The sequence below is a fragment of the Phocoena phocoena genome, chromosome 11 (assembly GCF_963924675.1).
Source record: "Phocoena phocoena chromosome 11, mPhoPho1.1, whole genome shotgun sequence".
NCBI lineage: Eukaryota > Metazoa > Chordata > Mammalia > Artiodactyla > Phocoenidae > Phocoena > Phocoena phocoena.
Window position 1 is genome coordinate 6,683,906 of NC_089229.1, and position 25,504 is coordinate 6,709,409.

Sequence of the window (25,504 nt, forward strand, 5' to 3'; positions counted from 1 at the left end):
TAGACAACCTGCTCCCCCCAGGAGCTCGGAAACAGCGTGAAGCAGATTATCTGTGTCTCACTGTGACATATGCTATCATGTATCACTGTGATGGATCAACAGTCAATACCACTGGGGTCTCCGCCGCCCCCCAGCCAGTAGGAAATGTCTTGTGTTCATACGTCTTCCTCACCTGGTGGGCGGGCCTTGCTGCTTGCCATCCTCCTGGCACTCCTGGAGTTGGTGGGAAACGGCTTCTAGTTTTCATTGTTTGTGTGCTAAGTGGCTGAGGGGAAAGCACTCAGACGAAGGGCGGAAACTGGACCCCGTCCTGCCATCCCTGGGGGCCGCGTCAGGGGTGGGGAGAGAGGTTCCGGCTTCACACAGCTGGGCACCGAATGCCCGCCACAGGTACCCACCCTGATCTCGGCAAGTTGCTTTGCCTCTCGGGGGCGTAGTTTGTCAAATTGGGATAAAAACCTTTATCTTGAGGGTTGATGGGCACTAATGGGGAAAGGAGGGGAAGCGCTCAGCTTGCGCTGAAACACATCACCTTCCATTCAGCCCACCTTCCTCCCGTGCCAGCTGGCTCCTCTCACCACCTCCCCAGACCCCTTCCCTCTGCCACTCCGGACCCGCGGCAGACCTCTGTCCCCCCACATTCAGCCCTGCCCGGTGCTGGGCTCCAGAGAAGGCCAGGCCGAGCGGCTCCCAGTCTGCGGGGGAAAGGGGCCCAGGCGGCAAAGAATTACCTGTGCTGGGGCCTGTGGAGGGGGGGACAGGGGCTGCTGTTCTGGCTGGATGGGGAAGAAATTCACGTGTCTCCTGGTGGAGAAGCGGTGGCCCAAGTTTAGGGAAGCTGCAGGGAGGGAAGACATCTCACGTGAGGTCAGTCAGAGGGGAGGCGTTGGCTGGGCCTCTGCGGGGCACCCAGGGTGGCCTTCACTGGACTAATGACGGGCTCTTTGGCCCCGTGGAAGGCTGGGAACTTGTGGCTCCTGCCCTCCCCCTGACGGCCTGCCCCATCCCATCCTCCCGACCACTTCCACCCCCTCCTCCCACACCCAAAACCCTACTCTTGGAGGAGCACCTTAATCCAACGGGTTCCTGGACTATTTCCAAGGGGAACTTTCGTGAATGGGGTTGGTTTTTTGTTTTTGTTAAGAGTTTCAGGCGTGAGCAGCTAAACCAGCCCTGGAAATCCCATGGAAATCCTGTGCCCACCTCTGTCACCAGTGTCTTCTGGACAGGCCACTAGCTGGAAAGGGGCTGAGGAGGGAGAAGCCCACCACCCGGGGGGGATTGGGAGGCCCAGCCCCTCCCAACTCTTCCCCTGGACAAGATCCTCACCTGGAGGCCGGCCACCTGGCCTGGGGGCTGTTCCCACTACTTGAGTGGAAATTCTGGGGTTATTTTTTTTATTTTTATTTTTTTTTGTGGTACGCGGGCCTTTCACTGTTGTGGCCTCTCCCGTTGCGGAGCACAGGCTCCGGACGCGCAGGCTCAGCGGCCATGGCTCACGGGCCCAGCTGCTCCACGGCATGTGGGATCTTCCCCGACCGGGGCACGAAACCCGTGTCCCCTGCATCGGCAGGCGGACTCTCAACCACTGTGCCACCAGGGAAGCCCAATCCTGGAGTTATTGAGAGGACAAGGGGACCAATTGAGGCCTTGAGGAAGCGGAAGGGCGGCCAGGGAGGAGCTTATTGGCTAAGCCAAGGGGAACTGTGGTTGCCAGCAGGCTGTCTCCTCGTGTGAGCTAAAGAGGAAGGAGGGACACTGACCCAGAGGCCCCGATGGAGAGCCGGCCTCCTTGGTGGCGGGCCCCACCGGGCCCCATCCCAGCCCCCCGGCTCCTGGGCTTGTTCCTGCTCCCCTGGACCCTGCAGCTCGCAGGCACAGGTATGCCATCCTCCTTCCCAAGCGCTCCTCTCTGGCTCGTGTTGCCCCGCGGCTAGTTCCCGGGACCTGTCTCGGGGGATTTGCTGGCTGCGTTTGAACATTGCAGACTTCACAGGGGAAGCCTTCAGGGACCAGGAGATGTTTAGCTAAGGCCTTGCCAAGGTGGCTTTTGAAGAGGCGGGGGCAGCGTTCCCCACCCTCGCTGCTGGAACAGCCTCCCTCCCAGCACAGCCTGACCTCCTGGCCCTTCAAAGTGGTGGGTGGGCGTTGCTGCGGCCTGGGGGCATCCAGTGGGCGGGCGATCCCTGGGGACGGACAGCTCACTCCAAAGAAAGCTTACAGTGGAGCCACCGCATGGAACCTGCCCAGGTGCGGCCCTTCTTAGCTGGGGGAGGAGGGAGGCAGCTGCTGGCCATGGGAGCACAATGCCTGGGGCACAGAATTGCCACTGTTGCCAGAAAGGGGGGCACTTCCCACTTCCTGAAATACAACCAGAGGCCACATCATTACTTTCCGGGGGCTGACACTGTGCCCCTTTCCTGGTCCCAGGTTCCCTCAGAAGCTGGGTGGCCTGGATCCAAGCCAGGCCCTGGGATGAGTGGCTTTGGGGCGAGTTCATCCAGGCCAGGGAACTCCCAGGAGTGTCCCTGGCCAGGGCTGCCCACCCCGGGATCCCTGAGGCTCAGTCTCACCTGGGCAGTGCTGACCTTCTTGCAGCCCCAGGAGTCCTCCCCCCGCCCCCCGCGGTGCAGGCTGGGTGCTTTCCTTCCCCTTCCCCTTGACTTTTATGAGCTTTCCAGGAGCTGCTCTCCACCCTCTACTTCATCCTCTGCCTTTCGGTTATACCATAAACAATAGCAGCTATTCTTATTATCATGAATTAGCCTCTTTGAGCACATAAGCTGGGCTTCACACGCGTACTCAGGCCCCCTCGAGGCTCCCTTGGGGTGCTGTCCCCACTGGCACCATTTAGGAACTGGGAAATTGAGGCCCAGGGAGGCCAGGTAGCTTGCCCACGGCCTGGAGGGTAAGTAGAGGCCAGGTTCAGCCCCGAGCCAGGACTCTTGGCAGTGGGCTCTGGGGGGTCCTCTTACCTTTCTTTGTAAAGAACATTCTTCACAGAAAGATCTACCCCCCTGGGGAGGCAAGACTTGGCTGTGTGACACCTACTGCAGGCCTTGAGGCCCGGCCCCCTGTGAGGTCATCTCCTTTCATCCGGGCACCTCACACACCCCCACTAACCCACCCACCCATGGACAGATGTAAAGATGGCCTGAGGAAATGTGGCTTGTTGGTGACAATGTGTTGGAACTCCTACTTTTTCATTTTTAACTTAATTTCCCCCCAATTCCCATCATTTCTCTTTGTGTGGTCCCTCCTCCCCAAAACAGACCTGGCACATCCTAGTACCTGAGTAGAAGAGACTTTTTGGGGTGCTGCTGTGAAAAGCATTTTTGTAACTCTCCTGACTGGAAAGAAACAACAGATTTCCTCCCCCCAGTATTGCAGCAAACACGCAAAAGAGAAACTCTGCTCTTTCGCAAGAGGTGGAAACACCTTGTGGTCTCCTAGAAACTCTCTTAGTTTGGGGCAGCGCCTTGCAGCATGCGGGATCTGGGACCTTAGTTCCTCGACCAGGGACAAAACCCGTGCTCCCTGCATTGGGAGCGTGGAGTCTTAACCACTGGAGCACCAGGGAGGTCCCTTCTAGAACCTCTTGGAGCAGCAGACAGTACCCCATTATTCCTGGTCCTTCCCCTGTGGGCGCCTGGCTCTGTCTCTCTGCTGTGCCACACCCCTTCCCCACCCTCTTGTCTCTGAGCTTTGAGGGTTTGGTGGAGGGAATCCTACCTCTCCCGTGTCCCCCAGACCTCCCCTGACCTCACCCATCAGCCTGGTGCAAACAGCTCCACCACTGCCAGCACCAAGACCCAGCCTGTGGCCTCAACTGTGTCCGCCGGGGGCCTTGCGGAGCGTATCGTCCATGAAGCTTTGGCTCGATGTACCGTTTCCCTGAACCGCCTGATGCAGTGTTGAGTGCAGGCCAGGGGCGTTCAGCCTGAGTTTGGGTCTGAGCTCTGCAACTCATCCTGGGCCCCTGGGCAGGTTCTTAATGTTGCTGTGCCTCGATGGCCTCATCTGTCAAGTGGGTGCGACAGTAGTGCTTGCTGGTGGCCCATCCCCAGACTGAGGTTAGGGCATGTGGTTAGGGCTCAGAGAATGTCAGCCACCTGCCAGCCTAGAGGAGCCAATCGAAATGCAAGGTTCGGTTGGCTGGCTCTACATCCTGGGGAGCCCACGGGTTCCTTGGCGTCACTTCGCCTTTTCCAGGGGTCTCCAGCACACCCTCGGATGGCATCTCAGGACCTCTGTTGCTCCCAACCCTCCTCCTCCTGCTCTCCTCTGGTCTCTTGAGCCCTCGGCAAATTCTACTTTTCTCAAAGGGTTTAGCAGCCACCTCTGGTCTCGTGGGCACCTGCTTTCCTCAGAGGTGAATCATCTGAGTCTGAGGCTCAGCTTTCCTGGGAGCAGCTGCACACCTGCTCTAGCCCTGCTTCCACCAAGCCTCAAGTCACCTCCAAGGGCTCGGAGGCCAGACAGACCATGTTCAAGTCCTGCCTTCTTATATTGACTGCTGTGTGACCTCAGGCAAGTTACTTAACCTTTCTGAGCCTCAGTGTCCTCAAAAAAGTCAGTCCTCTTTCTCTCCCTGGCCTTTCCAGAGCTCTGGGCTGTATTTATCTCTCAAATATTCATTGAAGGGGACCAGTTCTAGGCACTGGGGGGACCTGGTGGTGAACAAGCCACAGCCCCCACCCCAAGCCTGGTGGAGTCCGTGAGACTCACCGAAGAACGAGACCCAAGGCCAGAGTACCGATGCAGGCTTGCCTCCCCTCCCCTGTTTGCTCTGGGCTCAGGGTCACGGCTCCCTTTGTTGTCCACAAGATGCTCGGGAGCCTGCTGCCTCCCTTCCCGCAGCTCTGGGCCTCTGTCAGGACTGGCCTCTGCTTTTCATCTTCGTCTAATCCCAATAAAGAGCTTTCAAGTCTTGGCGGAGGAGAAGCACCTCTCTGCTGGAGGTGGGGCAGGGGGAGTGTTGGAAGGGGAGACAGGGAGGAGACAGAGCAGGTGGGTGGGTGGCAGGCACAGCATGAATAAAGGCTGGGAGGTCGGAAGGCAGAGCCAGGGCGAGGGAACGGTGAGAGGTTCAGTCTGACTGGGGAGGAGGGTCTCTTAGCAGAGCTGTGGGATACAACTCCCACTTAGATATGATTCCAGGTGGATTAAATGCTCGTCAGGTAGGGATGCCATTCCAGTTGGTCCTGTTGTCATTGCTTTCTTTTTTAAAATTGTGAAATAGCATACATACACAGGAAAGTACAATAGATATTATAAAACAAAGTCCTGTGTGTCTACCACCCAGGTCAAGAAAGAGAACATTCTAGTGCCCCAAAGCCTCTGGACACTCCCAAGACAACCCCTCTCCCCTCAGCGGCACCACGATCCTGAATTTGGGGCAATCGCTTCCTGGCATTTCTTTATACTTCTATCCTTTAGTTTGCGTCCCCAAGTAATATAGATTGGTCTGGCTTGTTTTTGAACTTTGTATAATCAGAATGATACTGTGGGTGTTCTTTGCGACCTGCATCTTTCACTCAACGTTATGTTTTTTTGTTTTGTTTTTTTAAATAATTTTATTTATTTATGTTAATTAATTAATTAGGCTGCTCCAGGTCTTAGTTGCGACACGTGGATCTTCATTGCAGCATGTGGGATCTTTAGTTGTGGCATGAGGACTTCCTAGTTGCGGCATGCATGCAGGATCTAGTTCCCTGACCAGGGATCGAACCTGGGCCTGCTGCGTTGGGAGCGTGGAGCCTTAGCCACTGGACCACCAGTGAAATCCCTAGACATTATGTTTTTTAAGATATATCCAGTTGACGGTCTATGCCATTTTATGAATCCTATGCCATTATATCATGAAAGTATAATACATATTAAATAAATAGTCCTGTGTATCTACCACCCAGCTCAAGAGAGAGAACATTGTAGTGTCCCAAAGCCCCTGTACCCCTCAACCCGCACAAGATACCCCCTCTCTTGAGCATCTGTGGATTTTAGTATCCATGATGGGTCCTGGAACCAATCCCCCGTGGATACCGAGTGATGACGGTATCCCCTTTTCCGTGTCCACAAGTAAAGTTTTATTGGAACAGAGCCATGCGTAGCCATTCACGGCTCATCTATGGCTGCTTTTGCCCCACAGCCGCAGAGTTGAGTAGCTGTGATAGAGACCATCTGGCTCGCAAAGTGTAAAGTACTTAGTACTTGGCCCTTTACAGAACATGTTTGTCAACCCCTGCTGTGGAGCGTCCCATTGAATGAAATACTGCGATCTATTTAGTTATGACTGACGTCCCAGGTGTTCCCGTCTGTGGCTGTGAGTACTCGTGTGTGCTCTCCAGGCACACGTGTATTCGGTGCCTCCAGGGGGTATATTCCCATTAAGGCTGCTTCTCTCTGCGCTGTCCGCCTCCCTGTATGGACTGTTAGCTTCGAGAGGGCAGAACACGTGCGGACTTACCTGGCTTCGAATCCTTGACTCCCAGCACGGCACCTGGCACCCAGAGGATGCCCAGGAAATACTAACAGTAACAGGATGAATTCAACTCGCAGCCAGACAACCCCTGGAGTTCTGAGCAGGGTGGAGGTGTGATGCCACCAGGAGAGGAGTGACAAAACCCTCCTGATCCGTGAATGAGGGAGTGGATGTCGGGGTGCTGGGTAAACGTAAGCCGGGAAACAGGATTTGACCCTCCACCTGATTGCTTGCTTGTCAAGGATCTAGGTGGGGCCTCACGGTAGTGGGAGTGCGGGTGTCAGGCACTGGGGTGGGGACCAAAGCCAGAGGAAGGGAAGGGGGCGATTGAAATGAGCCTGGAGAGGTGGAGGGAGAGGGAGTAGATGAGACATTGGCAGGTGGAGCAGCTACCTGGCTTCCTGACCTACCTGGGTTTGAGTCCTGGAAGACTTTGGCCAAGTCACCTGACCGCTCTGAGCTCCTGTGTCCCTGTCATGGCGCTCAGCACCCTCCTATACAGGCCTCTTGCCAGGGGCAAGGGGAGGGCACATCCAGGACCACCGATGGCCCCAGGGCCGGCACCTGGGAGCCCTCAGGGAAGGTTCGTGGGTCTCCATCGTGGGGACAGGCTGCCTGGAGGAGGGGGTGGGCCTGGTGTCTGCTCCCCCGTCAACACACACAGCCACCCCAAGACTGCGTGGGCTGTGGTGGAGGCAGGGTAGGGCCAGAGCTGGCGCCCTCTTGAGGCTCTAGGCCTGGTCCCTGCTTGCTGCTCATGGGCAGGTTGTGGGGTAGGGGTGGGGGCAGGAAGGAGGCACCAAGTGGGTGCAACCCAAGCTCAAGTGCAGGTTTGGCCTCCTCCCCTCAGGCAGCCCATCCTCAGACAGGCGAGATACTTGCTACAGCGTTGGTCATAGGGTCCAAGGGCACGTTTCCGAAGGCAAGTTCATACCTGGCAACACGTACCAAAATTTAAAACATGCATACCCTTTAAATCAGAACCTCCCCTTCTCAGACCTGTCCTATGGAGCTAGGGGCCCAAGAGAGAGTGTGTATGTATAAGGATGATCACCCCTGGGTCCATGGAGCACAGCTGCAGACAGCCTCATTGCCATCAGCTGGTTCTTGCTGTGGGGAATTTCGGTAGAACCCTCCCCCTCCCCCGGCCCCCTCCACCCTGGCCCTGGGCTACCCTTTCCTCCCAGATTCCTGCCCCCCTTCCTCACACCCCACTTTGAGCCGTGCTGGTGACTGTCTGCCCCTGAGCTTTCGTTCCTGCTGCTCCCTTGGCCTGGAAGGTGTCCTCTCACTTGCCTACCAGGTGACTCCAACCTGTTGGCCAAGGTCAAGCTCTGGTACTTTCTTACTTTCTCTGTGGTGCCCTTTCTGGTCGACTCTCCCAGTCCCTGATGAAGCAGCCTTGCTCCCCAGGGTGTTCACCTGTGGTTCTGAATGTGCAGGAGCTCACAGGTGTGGAGCACGACTGAGCTTACCTGGGGCAGGTGAGGGTACAGACAGCCGAGGAACAAGTACCCAACCTTAGGAGGTGGCTGTGTAAGAAAGAGAGAAGGGGAAGGCTGGAGAGGAAGGGGTCTATGGGGCCAGGGTCAAGGCCAGAAAGAACAGGAGCCACAGCTTAGCCGCCAGGGTCTTTGCTGACCTCCTGGGCGGAAAGCATCAGATGTTGGGAGGGGAGGGGATGGGACAAGAGGGAAGGACCAGGCTGGCAGACTGGAGGATGCGGAAGGGGTGGGAGAGGAAGATGGAGGGCAGTTGAGTGATTCTGTGCCCGGAGGGTATAGGATCTTTGGGGAGGGGGAGATTTAAGAGAAGTCAGGATAAAAGTGTGATCTGGCGGAGGCATCCACAGGAAGGAGTTAGTGTGTTGTCAGCCAGAAGCATTTATATTTTAAAAGGAGGCTGGAGGTGGGGGCGCCGAATCCCACAGAACGAGTCACTGACGCGAGGGTTTTGGGCGGCTGAGGAAGGCTGTTTGGAGCTCTCTAGTATTTCTCTTGTCATTTCCCTAACATCAAGTGTGATCGTGTCACTTCCCGATTTTGAGGCCCACAGAGGCTCCCCAGGTTTCCAGGACAACATTCAACCCCCCACCTCCCTCTGCCCCCCACTCAAACCCTTTCTTTCAACTCCACCACGGCTCTGGAGTCCCCCAGCTCCTTGGCCTGTTTCAAGCCTTGTAGAAGCTTCACCCAGGAGCTTTCCTGTGCTTAAACCCCCTCGCGTGGACCCTCCCCTCTAAACCTGGCTGCCTCTGATGACTCTTTCTCCAAAGCTCAGCTCGGTAAAGAGATGGGAAAGAAAGACCAAAACGCTCACAGCTGTGATGTCAGGGGGGCGGGGGGTTGGGGGGAGGGAACTGCCCACAAGCCTGATGCCCTTCGGGTCCTTAGAGTTATAATTAAAAACCAAAGCACCAGCTCCAAGGGTCGCCTCTCCAGGCAGCCCCTGCCCCTTCTGTGTGGGCTGGGTCTCCTCCACCGGGTTTCTGCCATCCCTGAGACTCCCTTTTATCTCACCACTTGCAGCTTTGTCCGGCAGGTGCCTTCCCAGCGGCAGTGGGACTTTGTGGGGGACACACATTCCTTGCTGAAGGATGCGTCCTGGTGGGGTCTATCCCCCTTGCTCCATTTCTCCCCTTTCAGAGACAAGGAGCGAAACCTCACTCCAGCCATTGGCTCTATGATGCCTCCACCACATCCTGGCCCCCTACTTTAAGGGTAAAGCCGGTTGTAAAGGGAGAAACAGAGTCCCCAGGCCACACCCTCAAACGAGCTCCAAAGTTTGAGCAACCTGCCTTTCAAAACAGGCCAGAAGGGAGGTGACTGCTATAAAAATACCAATTAACACGGTGAAGCTTGTACATTTCTGGGACTAAACATTTGACATTCTGCACTTGGTTTGTGTCCCCGTGTGGTCACTGTGCACCCAGGGTCCACAGTGGAGGCCTGAGAACAGCATGCAGGCAGGCATGGAAATGCCCTCCCCCCCCCCCCACCCCCAGGCAAGCCACATCCGTGAGCATCTTTGTCATTTGGAGGTGTTGAAAGATGTGACAGCCAGTCTGATGGCAGTGTTCCGAGGGCATCAGCGCTAAAAGCTCCAGGATACACACGCTCTGTTCAAAGATTGCCTTCCAACGCCTGCTCTGAGCTTCTCCCTAATCAGCTGCTTGGCCACGCACCGTCATGTTTGATGCATGTGTCCTGAAGGACTCACCTGTTTTTCTGTGGCATCCCGGGATCCAGGCTCAGGCAAACGGCCAGAGCTCTGTGATAAAACCAGCAGCCCCGCATCTGTGTCTTCCTAGCAGCCCATCAGAAGGGCATTGAAAAAAAGGCATGGCTCTGAGAGATGCCAGAATTAAACTGGAGGGCAAAACTCCATGCCTAAAATAAAGACCGTGGGAACTGCTTTCTTCTGTAGCTGGACAAAGCGTTTTCATTTAAAATTGACCTAAGTTGGAACGGATACCTTTGATCATCACCTCTGGGCTCTCATACCCTTGGCTCGGTGCCCTGGAAGGGATTGAGTTCCAGGCAGAGGGGGAAGCTGGGACCAGGGCCTGGCTCTGGGGTTGGATGGCGAGAGGAACAGTGAGTGGCCCAGGACAGCTGGAGAGGCTGGGGAAGGAGGGGTGTGCGGGGGAGAGTGCCAGATTCTAGGGGTGAGAGGATGTCTGTGCTGCGGTGAGGGAGGGACTCTGGCTGGCCCCGCCACAGCACCAGTGTGTACAGGGCTCATGGGGCCACTGGTTTCTGCTCTGGGAGCCACAGGCTCCCTTGAGCTGGGCAACAGTCTCGGTCCCCCTAATGCTGCAGGGTTACTCACCACCCTCAGACCCCCTTTGGGCTGTCAGATGTGTTTCCCTATTAGATGACCTAAATTTAGGGGATAGGCCTCTGAATTTTTATCTCCCTTTAAAAGAGGGCAGTTCTTTCATTTGAAAAGGTTTTTCTTTTGCTTGCTTTGAGATTTTAACATTGTGGCCCAGAGTAGTGGATAAGAGTGTGGGGTTATCTGCTCGAAGAGACACAGCTTAAAATCCCATTTCCTCCACTACTAACTACTGTGCCGATTGGGCAAACCTCCTCCCTTCTCTGAGCCTCAGTTTTCTCATCTGCAAAAGGGAACATGCCCAGTGGAGGTTAGTCCTTGTCATCGGAGGCTTGACAGCGAAGACTGACGGTCTGTGCTCTCTGGGCAGGGCCATGCACCCAGGAGTGGCTCAGGGAGGAGGTGAGCGAGTCCTGCAGACTGAGAGGGTGACTCCACAGCCTGGGGAGAGGAGGGGAACAGACAGGCATTCTAAGCAGCTGGAATAGTGTGGGCAAAGGCTCAAGGGCCTGGTAGACTTGGCGTCTGTCGGGGAGCGAGTGAGTGAGGACCGAGGGCAGCTGAGTGGGGCTCCACAGGGCCTGAGGGAATTAACTTGATCCGCCAGGACAAGGACTTAAAAGAAATTTTTTTAACAGTGGCCCAAAGTCAAGGGATGCACGTTATAGCGTGACCCTGTCTGAATCCAGTTGTAGGAATGTAACAAACCGGAAGGTCACAAACAGCGTCCTTACTACAAACGAGATGCTCCATGTTCTGTTTTTTTTAATTGCATGTCTTGACCCTGTAAATTGATTTCAGACTCCTTCCTGGGCCTCCTCTGGTGAGGGGTCCAGGCAGGGCCAGGCAGGGCAGGATCAGGATGGCTGGTGGATCCCCCTCGAGGGCAGTGCCCGGAAAGCCTGGCTGGGGAGAAGAGAAGGATGGATGCTGGAGCTGCCAAGGTGGAAGAGGGGGCTGCTGTGCTGGGGATGGAAAGGTCTGATGGCGTGGGCACCCCTCCCACACCCCGTCAAGTTCCTTGATTACAGATCCCTGCCCCAGAGACTCAGCATGGAGTCCCTGGGCTGGAGTGGGGAGTGAGGCACCGACTGCCAGCCAGCTCTCAAACCCACAGTTCAAGCGCCCACAGATTCAAAAGAAGAACCGGAAAAGGGAGGAATCAGGTGCCAGCGGGTGGTAGATAAAGTCTTTCCCAACAGGGGCAGCAGACAAGCAGGCAGGATGGGGGAAGAGCAGCTGGAAGCTGCTGCGGGGTGGCGGGGAGGGCCTCCCGGCTCAGAACCCCTGCACACACACTGCTCTCCCAGGCAGGCGAGCCTCGAGGGCCAGGCCAGGGTCCACACCCCACGGTGTCGCCTACCCCTGGTATCCGGCCCAGCACAGGGCCTGAGGTGTTAGACAGGCTTGGGGCAGGAGGCAGGGAGTCCTTGGGGGTCCTGTCATGCCCGGAGGCCACCTGTGCTGCAGTGCCCTGTGCTGTGGGCTTCTCACTTACATGGGCAGAAGAGTCAGGCTGGCATTTGCCTTTCCACGTTCACAGTGAGGACTTAGGGCTGGTCTGGCTTTCCTGCCTCCTTGTCACTGGGGAAAGGCAGCCTGACCCTGTGGCAGGCATGCTGTGTTCTTGGACCCATTTTTTCTCATGACAACCCTGCAAGTTTGGCATTGTTTTTCTCCCCTTGTTGCAGGGAAGATACCGAGGTTCAGAGAAGTAAAGTCACTTGCCTAAGGTTGCACAGTTTTTAATGGCAGAGCCAGGACCCAAACCCAGGCCTGCTACCTCCGGAAACTGGTCTTCTCCCAGGCACCCCTCCCCCGCCCCCTCTCCCCCCACCATTTCTGTTCAGGCCGCAGGCTTCCTAGCAGTCCCTGGAGCTGCCAATAAGTGAGGGATGGAGGATGTATCATCCCTGAAAACACCATCTCCTGCAAAGTAGGAGTGGGCAGGGCTTGGGGTGTAGCCGTGCTGCCCAGTGCAAGCTTCTGGGTGCTTGCAGTTGTGTGGGGCTGGGGTGGTGGCCCTGGGGAGTGGAGCCCTCCCAGATGCCCTGCTGCAACTCTTTCCCAATCCTTCTCTCCTCCGACTCGCCATGGACCTCACCCAACAGTGGTGCACCCCCTCCCGGGTCCCGAACCATCCGCACTGACACAGGCTCACAGTTCTCCCATCCAGAAAAACTCCCCCTGGACTCGACCTTCAAATTCTCCCTGCGCCTCCCGCCCCCTCTTGTCCTTTCAGACCTGCATTGGGAAGAACAGCCACCTCCAGCCCCTTCTCCCTTGTGCCACCAATCCGTCCCTCCTGCAGAAAACACGCCAGGCTCCTTGAAGTGCTTTCCTCCCGGTGCCTGTCTGGGCCTATAGGCTGCACTGGGATGCACAGAATTATCCAAAAGCAGCTTTGTGGTGCTGTTGCAGCCCAGATCTCTTGGTGTGCGGAGGTTCCTCCGTGCCTGGAGCTGCTGCAGCCATCCTGAGCACGGCAGAGCCCTGCGGTCATTTACCGTCGCAGATGAGTTCTTCAAGTCTCCAAACCCGAGTCACAGCCAAGATTCAGAACTGACTGATGCCGAACTCATTCCTGGTGCCATGGGGTGAGAGTAAGGGGTGAGGGCCCTCTTCCCCCCCTTCTCTGCTCAGATCCCCTCTTCGAGCGTCCCCACGTGTCAACCGGGTGGAGCGGGAAGGAGCGAGAAGCCCTGCCCATCAGGTATTGCGGACACGGGGCCTGTCTCTGGGTGCAGGGTGTGGGGTGGACTCTCTTGGGCACTTTCGTGGCCACTCAGGGGCCCCCAACCGGGCTCCTGTGGTTCTCCCTCCTGCTACAGCCTCAGGAATCCAAGGTCCGCCCCAGTCCTCCTCCTTGGGCCGTTTGCCCCTCTTGACAGCCCATGAATCTAAGAGAATCCCCAGGCTGGCCCACTCAGCCCTGGCCCACCTTGTCCCCCGGGAGACACACTCCCTTTGCTGAACTAGGGCCAAAGCGTGATGCAGCTGATACAGGACTTGAGACAGGCGCCAGCCAGTGTGCCATCCCTGTGGCACTCAGGGGGCACACCTTAAGCTCTGTGAGCATCCCAAGGAAGCCCCTCTGCATCTAGGGTGAGAAGCAGTTCCCCGCAGGGCAGGTTGGGTGCCCCAGCAGCTCTGTCCAAGCCCTCTCTTCACCCACACTGTCTGGTCCGTGGTTTCCATGTGATCTTGCAGCCGTGCGGCCACCTGTCAGCCTCCAACTGTGAAAAAGTATGCCTCCTACCAGGGGTCTGACAAAGCCCTCTCTTAGCATCTGATGTCTCCTGTGCTTGGTGCCACCGCGAACGCTCACAGTCTGGCACCGGTCACACTTGGCTGGGTCTGACTTCGCTGCCTGGCCTGAGTGCTGGCTTTTCTTCCTTAAGCACAGTCAGACAAACTTGGGTTCAAATCCCAACTCTACCATTTAGGAACTCTGTGGCTTTGGACCTCTAAGACCTTCTGTTTTCTTTTCTTCTGCAAAATGGGGTTGCAATCGTTGCCTCATAGGATTGTCACGGTGTTTATTTTTATTTTACTTATTTATTTACTTACTTATTGCTGCGTTGGGTCTTCGTTGATGCGCACGGGCTTTCTCTAGTTGCGGCGAGCAGGGGGCTCCTCTTCGTTGCGTTGTCCAGGCTTCTCATTGTGGTGACTTCTCTCGTTGCGGAGCACAGGCTCTAGGTGCACGGGTCTCAGTAGTTGCAGCACGTGGGCTCAGTAGTTGTGGCTCACGGGCGGCATGTGGGATCTTCCCGGACCAGGGCTCGAACCCGTGTCTTCTACATTGACAGGAGGATTCTTCTTTTTTTTTTTAATAAATATATTTATTTATTTATTTATGGCTGCGTTGGGTCTTCGTTGCTGCGCTTGGGCTTTCTCTAGTTGCGGCGAGTGGGGGCTACTCTTCATTGTGGTGCACAGGCTTCTCATTGCGGTGGCTTCTCTTGTTGCGGAGCACGGACTCTAGGCACGTGGGCTTCAATAGTTGTGGCACGCGGGCTCAGTAGTTGTGGCCCACAGGCTTAGCTGCTCCGCAGCATGTGGGATCTTCCTGGACCAGGGCTCAAACCTGTGTCCCCTGCATTGGCAGGCAGATTCTTAACCACTCTGCCACCAGGGAAGTCCTGGCAGGAGGACTCTTAACCCCTGCGCCACCAGGGAAGTCCTGTCACGGTGTTTAGTTGACATAGGGTCTGTGTCACACGGAGCCAGAATACGTTTTCTATAAGTTTTCTTTCCCCTCTGTCCTTGGGCCAGTCCTGGCCTCACTGTACGTGTGTGTTCCTGCTTCCAGACCCGCAGGGCATCACCACCCCTTCGCCTCCTCCCTAGTCACAGTTAGTGGTTCCCTCCCCACCAGGCTTCCCACTACAGGCTCCCTCCCGTCCCTGTTAGACTGGGGACATTGCCAGGGCAGGGAGCCCCTCTGGACCTCAACCAGGGCCTGTGATCTAACTGATACTCTTAAATGTTTGTTGGAGCTGCAAACAACTGGTAGCTGAAAAGCATCTGTGGACTCAGAAATTACTCTGAACCTGTCTGTAGCACGGAGCCTTAACTGGTGGATGCTTCTAGGTGGCAGCCGATTGGAGCAGCCTGGACCCCAGAGGGGCTTCTTGGAGGCACAGGTCCAGGAGAGGAGGTGGGAGCTAGGCTGCCATGGTCCAGGCTCTGGGGTGCTGACACCCAGTAAAAAGAAGGGGCCCTGGAAGAAGTTAGCTACATCATCAGGTCAGAACCCAATCGCCTTTGTTGCAAGAGCAGGCCTCCCGGCCTCCTCCTTGTTTTTGGCCTGCTGTCTCCTGACTGACTGACCTTACTGGTCCACAGAGATGGCCTCATCCCTTCACTTTTTGGAGAGAGCAGTTTCACCTGAGGTTCTCTCTGTGGCAGACCTGAGCCAAGACCATACACTTCCACGGTCCTGTCCCTCTGACCTTAAAATAACAAATCCCAGAAGAATACAGAGCAATGATCATCTATTTTTATAGATTTCCCCAGAAATGTAAAAGATTGGCTTAATTGCCCTAGCAGATTCCTTCATTTTCTAGAAAGATACCTCAAATGGGGATGATTTTTTAAGACAGTTGGATGAACGTCTTCCTGCCAGGACAAACAGGAAGGTGGCCTCGCCGTGCTGACAGCACGTCCAGCCTCCCCGGGCCTGGAGGGGCCTCTTAGATACGGGAGAGGAGGAACAAGCGGCCCTGGGGGAGGGAGAGGCCTCGGCAGCCACTTTCCCGGTGGTTTTGGCTCCAGCCTGCCGACCCTCATGAGGAAGCACCAGCCTGTTGCTGGCGCTTGGCTGGCTGCCTCACAGGGTCACCATGAGAACCAGATGAGAGGAGGTACGTAAGAGTTGGCAAGTGGTTCCTGAGCCGAGTTTGGGGGACTCACTAGGTGTTGGCCAGGTGAGGAGGTGGCGGTCCCAGGCAGAGAGGACGGCGGAGGTGGCTGCAGGGGGGGGGCGGTGGCCTGTGCGCAGGAAGGACACAGCATGGGCCGGAGAGCACTGCTCATCTCGCCTCCTGTCCTCTCGGCCCACCTGGGACCCTGGGGGGGTCATGCACAAACCCCCTCCCGCCGGCTCTGCACCCCTACCCTGCCCCTGCCACACCTCCAACCTCAGGCCTGAATCAAGCCTCCTTGTTTTATGACAAAATGAATATATCATTCTAGCTAAACAGCAGCCACTAGCAGCCCGGAGATCCACGGTGCGGTGTGAAGTCCTCTCCCCGCCGCTCACCGGAGGGGCGCCCCGGGGCTGGCTCAGTGGCGTCTCCACGCGTGAGCATCACACAGGACAAAGTCAACCCACTGTGACGTCCAGACACGCCAGTCGATTCCCTGGAACTGGCTTGAGTTCTTCGGGGGAGGGGGTGTCTCTGTAGTTGCTCCCCAGGAAGCTCAAAATACCTGTTTGGCCCGAGCTTGGAGGGATTAGCGGGTGTGGAGGACCCTCTCCGCCCCTGTCCCCGAGTCTCCCGGGGGGCCTGGCCTCACCTCCCTTGAGGATCCGGCCCAAGGCTGAGCTGAAAGGACCCAAGAAGAAACCAAAGAAACCGGCCTGGCCTCTCGCCAGAGCCACACCGACCGCAGGTGGGAGGCCCACGCCTCACTTCCCCAGCCCCCTAAACCCTGCTGCTCCCCGCGAATGGCTCCAACGCATCTTCTCCCGATTAGCAACCTGGCCAGCATGTTCTAGGCTGCTCGATGCCGACGTCAGTCTAGAACTGTCTGTCGTTCATCTGCAGGAGGGGGAAGGCGCTGGGGGACAGGGCTTATTGAAGCTGGGCGTGGCTTGTGCTGCTGAAGTCCGGGCGGGGGGAGAGGTGGCAGCTGCTGACCCTGCACAGGATCTGACCAGCGCCTCAGAGCCTGCGGGAGGGCGGGCCGCCCAGCCGGGCGGGCTGCTGCTTTGGGGGCTTTCAAATTGTTTTCCTAGGTGCCTCTGATGAGAGGGGAGTGGTACACGGGGGTGGGGGAGAAGACAGCTCCCGGAGAACTGCCTTCGTCATGCTCACGGCCAAATGGCTGCCTATGGAGCACCTCTGCGTTGTTGGAAAACTGCTTCTGGGGCATTGCTTGTTATAGTCTCTAAAAAGTTGACAAATTCTCCAAGCTCAGATTCAGGGAAAGGTGTGTCTCTCCTGATTGTTCCCTGGCATGCCTCCCCCTCAGGCTGGGGAGAGCCCTGGGCAGACCTGCCTCCCTCTGTGCGTCCGTCTATGCCAGGAAGTGCTTCTTCCTGCCGGGAAGGGTTTCATTATTTTGTTTCCTGCCTCTTTCCTCTTTACTTCTCATCCTTCACCAGCTTCGGGTTGTCTCAGACCTGTGATTTTATCCAACGTGGCTTCTTGACCTTTGGGAGGGAGAGTGGTTGGAAGCGTGGGGTCTGGGGTCATCCAGCTCAGGGTCGGGGGGGGGGTGGCAGCTCCGCTCCATACCTGCAGAGAAACTGAAAGCTAGAGGCTTGACCTCCCTGACCCCAGACTCTCCCTCTCTGTAAAATGGAGCCCTTACACACTTGTGCCTTGGGTGTGTTGGGAAGTATAGAGTCATCACGTGTGAAGCACTTGGACACCACCTGCACACACTGAGGGCGTGGGACGTGTGAGTGTGAGGCACGGTCCTCAGGGGGAAGCAGGGGATCGAAGCTACCACTCTCTCCTTTTCCTTCCCCTGCAGGAGGGCAGTCAGTGACCCACACCGGCCTCCCCATTGTGGTATCTCTGGCCAACAAGGCCGTGTCCTTCGGCTGCAGGATTACCTACCCATACACCCCCACCTTCAAGGACTTCACAGTCAGCTACTTTCATGTGGACCTCCTGGGCCAGACGAGCTCTGAGAAGAAGACCAGCTGCAAACCTGGTCCAGGCAGAGAGAACCAGACCCACACCGAAGAGTGTCAGATCACCCCCAAGCTGCCTGACGCGTCTGCCACTGGCACCTACTACTGCTCCGTCCACTGGCCGGGCTCCAGGGTGACAGGCAACGGCACCTTCATCCTGGTCAGAGGTGAGTTTCCTCCGCGTCTCTTCCCAGGGCGAAGGGCCCGGAGGTTTCAGCCGGCAGACTTTGGGGCACAGGAGCCGAAGTGGGGAACGTTTGCCTCATTGTTCAGCTTTGGCAAAACAGAACAGAGCAGCCTCGGGGAGCCCCTGGCCACACAGGTGTGCCGAGACGCCCATCTTTGTGTAGCAGGGGCAGAGGCCTGGGGTGTGGGTCTGACTACCTCTGGCAGGCCCTTTTCTCAGTGTCCCTCTGGCACTATTAGCTCGGTGAGCATGGAATGGGGCATGTGCGCGTGTGTTTGCAGAGACCTGTGAACAAAGACACGGCTCGTGTATATCTTTCTGGGGATAGATTCCTAGTTTTCATCACGTTCTCAAAAGAGTAATGACTCCAAAAGGTTAAGAACAGCCCATCACTGAAGTCGCGATTCTCTGAGGCACCTCTGCGACTCCCGCTGGTAGGGGCCAGGGTTACAGAATCCCACGGACCTGAGTTTGGCCCTCAGTCCTGCTGCTTGCCAGGATATCGCCTTGGACCTACTCTTCATGGCAATATCCTGCCTGTCAGAGGCTTTTCCTGGGATGAGTGAGATCCTGAATGTGAGGGCTGGCGCCCGGTAGCAGGATGCGCTAGTTAAGTAACAGACGCTCATGAGCCTGGCATGTGGTTGGCACTCTGCAATTTTGGGCCAACCAGCTGGACAGAGGGGTGGACAGAGGCATGGAAGGAGAAAGTGGTGGATGAAAGGCTGGATGGCTCAAGCGAAGGGGCTGGGCTGTGCTCTCACCTACCCCTGGTGCCGGCAGCACCTGCCAGGCCTTGTACAAGTCCACCCGCTTCACCCTCACCACTCCTGCCCGTATGATCACTACTTCACGTGTGGAAAGGAGGAGGCCCCAGGAGGCGAAATGGCTCACCCAGGTCCCATAAGCACCTCTCGGTGGACCCAAGGCACCGAGGCAGGGGCACCTAAGAAGCAAAGGATGTAGTCCTTACTCCTAACGAGAATCTGGGCAGCAAACATAGAAACGTAGCCAAGGCGAGTGTGGGAAGGAGGACCTCAGCAGAGGCGGGGTCTGGGGGTCCTGGTGGGGGAGAGTTGTAAGTAGGGTTGGGGGGTGGGGGGTGTCTCTCCCAGGCAACTAACGTCTCTGCTTCCCTGCCCTGCACCCAGACACAGGCTACCGAGAGCCCCCGCAGGGCCCTCAGGACCTCCTGCTTCTTTGCTTCATCGGCCTCCTGGCTGTCCTGGGCATCCTGGCCACGGCCCTGCTGCTCTGGAAGAAGGTAGGGGCTCCGGGCACACGGCGATGCTGCCCCCACCCCACTCACCGTGGCTTAGGGATGCCACCCCATGAGGGGGTGCCTGGAATAGGTGTTCCTCATGGCCACTTGCACCAGGGCCCCCTCCCTCGCCCTGCGCTGTGGCTGGGCCTGTGCTGCCAACTCACCACCACCAGGTCCTTTTTGATCTTGTTGCAAGAAATCAGGGCTCTTGAGCCTTTTCCGGGCCACGGGTCCCTCTGAGTGTCTGATGGAATCCATGAGCCCGCGTGCTTACCATTTCTAGCCCTCCAGATTAAGAAACCTTATCTCAGATTTTCTGGATCCCCGGCAGCCCAGAAGGAAGGAAGAAGCATTTCCTCAGGGCCGCTGGGTGCCAGGCACCCTCCCAGGCGTGCTCTGGTTCGCGTCCCAGCGTCACTTGGTGAGAGACTTTTCTTCCCATTTTACAGCTCTGAAAAGTGAGGCTCAGAGAGGCGGTGACTGGCCCTTAATATATTTCCTCCCCACCCTGCTGCTCTTCCAAGGATGGGTACAGGCAGGACAGCTCTTGTTTGCCCTCACCGAGCAGCTCCCAGGCTTCAACCTGGGTGTGGACACAGTAACTGGGCTTCAGGCAGGGGCGCTGAGGGACTCATACTCCATCTGTGGACCCCCCGCCACTTGGCTTACTATATGACCACACAAACGCCTCCCATGAAGTGTGAAGCACAGCTGGTGAGGGCAGAGCAGGGTCAGGGCGAGACCTTGACCCTGAGCCCTCACTTCAGCCCCTGCTCTGCAACAAGAGGATTTTTTTTTTTTTTTTTTTTTTGCGATACGCAGGCCTCTCACTGTTGTGGCCTCTCCCGTTGCGGAGCACAGGCTCCGGACGCGCAGGCTCAGCGGCCATGGCTCACGGGCCCAGCCACTCCGCAGCAATGTGGGATCTTCCCAGACTGGGGCACGAACCCGTGTCCCCTGCATCGGCAGGCGGACTCTCAACCACTGTGCCACCAGGGAAGCCCCAAAAAGAGGATTTTAATGACTGGATCTCAGTGTCCTGAGAGGCCAGGGAGACAGTGGTGCAGAGTAGGTGCTCAGTAAAGTCTCGAAGGGAGGATGGGAGAGCGTGAACCTTGAAGCCTCAGCTTGACCTCAGATCCCAGCCCCTCCTCCTGCCACACGGCCTCGGAGACCCTGCTTCCTTCGTCCCTCTCCCTCTCGCCTTCCCTCGTCTCCTTCCAGGAATAGCTGTTGAGTGTCTAGTGTGTGCCAGGCACTGGGCTAATTGTCAGACACAGTGGGAAGCAAAACAGATGCAGCCCCTGTCCTCTTGTCAAGTTTCGACCCTCTCCGAGTCTGTTTTCTCCTCCAGAAATGGGTATAAGGATGGATCCCCACCCTTACCCGAAAAGGGTGGAAGAGGCCGCATTTGCGAGTCACCAGCTGGTGCCCGACCCCTGGTGGGAGCACAGTGCATGGACACTTCCTGCTGTCCCTCCCTGCACTTGAGGGAGGAGGGGCTGCTGTGAGAACCTGGTCCTGAAGGAGAGAGAACTCAGGAGGCCAGAAGCTGCTGCTGGGTTTGTGTTGCCAGAGAAGTTCCCAGAGCTTCCCGGAGCTGGATCCAAATTCGGACGTGGCCCCTGTAGATGCTGCCCCAGAACTGGATGGCCGGCGTTTGAACCATGAGCTGAGTGCAGAAACAAAGCATGCAGTGGGAGCCCCGGCCAAAGACAGGCCCGGCAGCCAGCCACGGGGGCCGGGAGGACAGGGCCGAGGAGGAAGAGGCATGGAGGACGCCAGCAGCACTTCTGATAAATGAATCGAAGCCGAAGCCACTGACTCAGAAGAGACAGACGATTCCTGTCCTGAGAGCAGGTTCGAGGGCTCACACTCAGCCTGGGGTCAAGGTTGGCTCCCCGGAGCGGGCAGCCTCCGATGCTGATCCGTCCTCATCCTCGCAGGGCATCAGACACAGTCTCCCTCCTCCACGGCACACTCCTTCCTTGGTCCTAGGATCCCCCGGTGGCCCTGTGCTGGGTCACCCACATGTTCATGGCCTCTGAACGTTGGCACCTCCCAGGCCCCTTCCTCAGAGATCTCCTCATCTGTCTACGCTCCTCCGTGACGGCTCTGCTCCCGGGATTACAGTCCCACCCATGTGGCTGCCCAGAGCCCCCCAGCCCCCCACCCCGAGCGAGCTCCAGATCACGTCCACTCCGTGTGGGCACCCACGGGCGTCTGCACCCACCTGGTCAGGAACAGCACTCCTTAGTCCCCCCAGGTCGGCCCCAGCTCAGCACATGGCACCAGGCCCCCAGATGCTCAGGCCAGAAGGCTTGGTGCTGTGCCCGCCCCCTCCCTCCCCCGACGGCTGATCCCTCGGCAAGTCCTGCCGGCAGTCTGTCCAGGATCCAGCCCCTTCTCTCCTGCCCCAACCCCCAGCCCCGGCTTCCATCACCCCTCGCCCAGAATGTGGGTCTCCCTGCTTCTCTCTTGGTTCTTCTTGCTTTGCTCCCCACACCCTGGCTTCTGTGTCATTACCGTCTCCTCCACCAGAGCATAAGCCCCAGAAAGAAGGGACTTGGTGTCCCCAGTGTCTGGGAGACCCTGCCACATAGTGCTTATGGAAGGAGTGATGGAGTAAATGAGAGCTGAGACCTGAAAGATGAGTCAGAGGTGGCCAGGCTGTGAGGTGGGCAAGGGGATGGTATTGCTCCCATTTTACAGTGGGGGAAACAGAGGCTCTACGGGTTTCCTGAGCTGCCGATTGGTTTATTCATTTGAAAATCACAATTGGAAGGGTAAATGCTGATGGTCTGGGACAGGGCACCCAGATGGGGCAAGGCTGGCTCCAAGGAGGATCCCCACCCCAGTAATAACACTGCACTGTTTCCATGGCCTGGGACACATCCTCAGACTCCTGTCCTATGTTCAGGGCGCAAGCAAGCCCTGAGAAGTCTGCCCCAGCCCCTGGTAGGCATGAACTCCTCACGAACCCACAGTGGCACTTACCTCCCTGGCGGCCCCACCAGCCTCAATAGGAATGCCACGAGGCCAGGCCTGGGTGTTGCTCCCCATGGGGTCCAGGAGATCCCCTGCCCATAAGCCCACACTGCCAGCCTTGGCAGTGAAGTAGGTGGTGCAGGGGAGGGGCACTAGATTTGAGAACAGAGCACCTGGGTTTGATCCAAGGGCAGTCAATGACTAGCTGGACAAACCTGTTTCCTCCTCTGGCAAGTGGGAAGTCCATGCCCACCTCCTTAGGCTACTATGAGAATTAAATGACAATAAGTCCCAGAGTTCTTTGTAAACTGTAAAGAGCTGCCCGGATGCCTGCACCGATCTCTCTGTGAGACCTGCACTTTCAAACAAAACAGGGGAGTGAAAACTCCAGGTACTGTCAGATCAGCATCTTGGTGAATCACACAGACCTGGGTTCCAATCCTGCGCCTGCCACTTCTGGCTCTGTGACCTCGGGCAAGTTGTCAGCCCTCTCTGAGCCTTCACAGCCTCGTGGGTGGAACAGGGATGATATGAAGACTGGTCTTGCAGGTTTGTTGAGAGGCACAGGAGATAAGGCAAGTGATGCGTTTAGAGCCCCACCTGGCACCCAGTGAGGCTCCATGTACTCCCGAGCCATTATTATGCTGCGACTGGGGGTGGCGCTGGCTTCTGCCTGAGTGTTAAGTAACTCTCGAGAGCTAATCCCAAGTAAATGGTCTGGGGATTGGCAGGCGGCTAGGGTTTTTAATTAGGTCCTGCCCCGAGATGAGGCTGTGTTGCTTCACTGTCGGCAGTGTGGTGTGCCTGAGATGAGGGGGGCGTCCGGACAGCCTCCCTCTGACTTGGAAGGAGCTGAGCCCTCACCCTGCCGAAGGCCCACTGCTCCGGCCTCCACGACCATTAGCGCTTCACGCAGCACCCAGTGTGAGCTTTCTGAATCCACTTTCTGATCCTGGCGCCTCCTGGTTAAAGCCCTCAGATGTTTTCCGCCGTCCACCCTCTTCTCGAAGCCCAGCATGGCCGTCCTGACCCAACCAGGGCAGGTTCGCCTCTTGGGCCATGCTGACCGTCTTTAAATTCTTCCAGACCTGCTCCCTCTGCCTCTCCTCCCTCTCTTCCCAACGAACTTCTCAGCCTTAAACAGCCTTCCTCTCAGCCTCCCTGCCAGGCGAGGCGGTTTTTCCCTCCCGTGCGCCAGAGGCTCCGTCCCCATCGGTCAGCGCATGAACCACACGTGGTAAAACTGCTGGTTCGTTGTCCGTCTCCCCACTGGGTCTTAAGCTCCGGGAGGGCAGGGATGGTGTCCCCTTCTTCACACCACCTGGCTAACCAGAGTGTGTGTGGTCGGCCAAGGGCCACATAAGTGGCCCACGAGTGTCAAGAGTGCTTGACTCCCTCATCGCCTCCCTGGACCTGTGCAGCAATCTCGCAAAGGAGGGTGATGGCTGGAGAAACTGAGGTCCAGAGAGAGTAAGTGTTTGAGTGAGGCCGCAGAGCCAGTGAGGGGCAGAGAGGGACTGGACACCTGGTCTGGCCTGCGCTGGCTCACTCAGCAACACCCACAGTGATCGGCTGCAGCCGGGGACCCTGTCACACTGCTGGCACTGTGCTCTGGCACTGGGTGGCACCTAGAGCCAGGCACTGGGTGGTGGGCAGTTGCCTCGCTGGGGTGTTTATCGTGTCCGGTGTCCCCGGGCAGATGAGTGGTTTGATGTAGGTCTTGCAGGTATTTGCCCCGTTTCCCTGGAGACGGTGGATGGAAGGTGCTGAGTGATGCACTTCTGAGTGGCCTCATGACAACCTGCCATCCTTTCCTCTGGTGGGGTCTGGTCGGGGGTGGGAAGAAGGAGAGCCTCTGGTCCCCAGCCCTGACTCCTTTCCCCACAGAGACAGATGCAGGCTCCACGGAAGCACACTGCCCAGAAGTGCCCGGGCCCCAGCGCTGCCAGCAGCCGGGAGCAGCCTCCACCAGAATCCATCTACACAGTGAGTCCTCCGCCCTCTGAGGCCTGGCTCGGGGTCTGGTTCCCTGGCTCGGCCAGTGTACCAGCTGTGTGACCTCTCTGTGAGCCTCTACTTCCTCACCTGTAAACTGGGGACAAGAATTCCTGCCTGGAGGGATTTCTGTGAAGGTGAACCGAGGTTACAAGTGTGTGGCCCTGGGCCCTGGAAGGAGTGTAGGTGTGAGGTGCCACTGGGGTCCCCTCCTTGGCGTGCCCCGCCACTTATGGAATGAGGGCCAGTGAGGGCACCGTTGGTGAGGAAGAAAGTCCCTTCATCTGACCAAGTGACGTGGACCCGCTCACCAACTCCTTCCTGTTTTCGTTGCACAAACAGCATCGGAGCCACAGCAGCAAGAATCACAAAAAGAGGAAAGAGTCAGGCAGTGTCCCACGCCCTTAACACACCAACGATTTTCAATTCTTCACACCCCCCTTCCCCACCGCGCGCGCGCACACACACACACACACACACACACACACACACACACACACACACTGTTTTATGTCCTTACAGTCAAGCAGAGACACGGCTGAGATGCTGTTCGCTCCCCCAGCCTGGCTTGCCCATCTGGTCAACACGTGGTCACTCTGCCCGGTGGCTGGGATGGTGACAGACATTCTTTTTTCAGTTACATCTATTTTAGTTGAACAAATAACATATGCTCATTGTGGAGAAAGTGAAGAATAAATGCCACCCAGTGTCAGCTGGGGTCTCAACTCCACGGGGCCTCCAGCCACCAGGTAGCGGTCTTGACTCAGCACCTGGGAGGTGCACAGCCATGTCTGGGTCCTGCAGGTCCTCCAAGGGCATGTTCCGAGACTCTGCCTGTATGTGCTGTAGCTGTTCCTGTCCCCACCACCCTGACTCATACGTGAAACTCAGGTCCTTCCTCGATGTCCATAAAACCCCGCGCAGAGGGTGTTCAGAATATGGTCCGGTTTACTGAGGATGAGGCAGAGGGGGACGAGGCAAAGGCAGCATTCCTACAGGGCAGCGCCCATAACCCCAAACAGAACGTAACACGGCCAGCTCTCATGGGGCCTTCAGCCCCTCCACCCCAGGGAATTTCCAGCAGCCACTGCTTCCCACGTGGCCCCAGACTTCCCCATATTCTCTCTTCTCTCCCAGCAACTCATCGTGGTATTTTCCCTAGGAGGAATTCTGGTGTCAACTGTTAAATGAAAATATTTCTCTCTCTCCGTACACACACACACACACACACGAGATCTTTCTATATATATCAAAAAGAGGAAAATAACCATCATCCTAAGCCTATCTTCTTCCAGTATAAACACTAGTCTCATTGACCTCTGTACCTTCCAGTCTTTTCTGTAAACACATACAAAGAGACCCCTACACACACTCACACAT

At 57.0% G+C, this 25,504-nt stretch overlaps 1 protein-coding gene across 1 annotated transcript in view; it reads left to right on the forward strand.

The window, feature by feature from the left end:
* The first annotated feature begins 1,775 nt into the window (after window positions 1-1,775).
* Window positions 1,776-25,504, forward strand: part of NFAM1 (NFAT activating protein with ITAM motif 1) — a 33,374-nt gene continuing 9,645 nt past the window's right edge. The window contains exons 1-8 of the mRNA XM_065887311.1: window positions 1,776-1,881; window positions 2,431-2,627; window positions 3,751-3,883; window positions 12,962-13,031; window positions 16,320-16,438; window positions 17,528-17,857; window positions 19,029-19,141; window positions 24,017-24,115. Coding sequence (XP_065743383.1) covers window positions 1,776-1,881; window positions 2,431-2,627; window positions 3,751-3,883; window positions 12,962-13,031; window positions 16,320-16,438; window positions 17,528-17,857; window positions 19,029-19,141; window positions 24,017-24,115 — 1,167 coding nt within the window. The remainder of the gene's footprint in view (window positions 1,882-2,430; window positions 2,628-3,750; window positions 3,884-12,961; window positions 13,032-16,319; window positions 16,439-17,527; window positions 17,858-19,028; window positions 19,142-24,016; window positions 24,116-25,504) is intronic.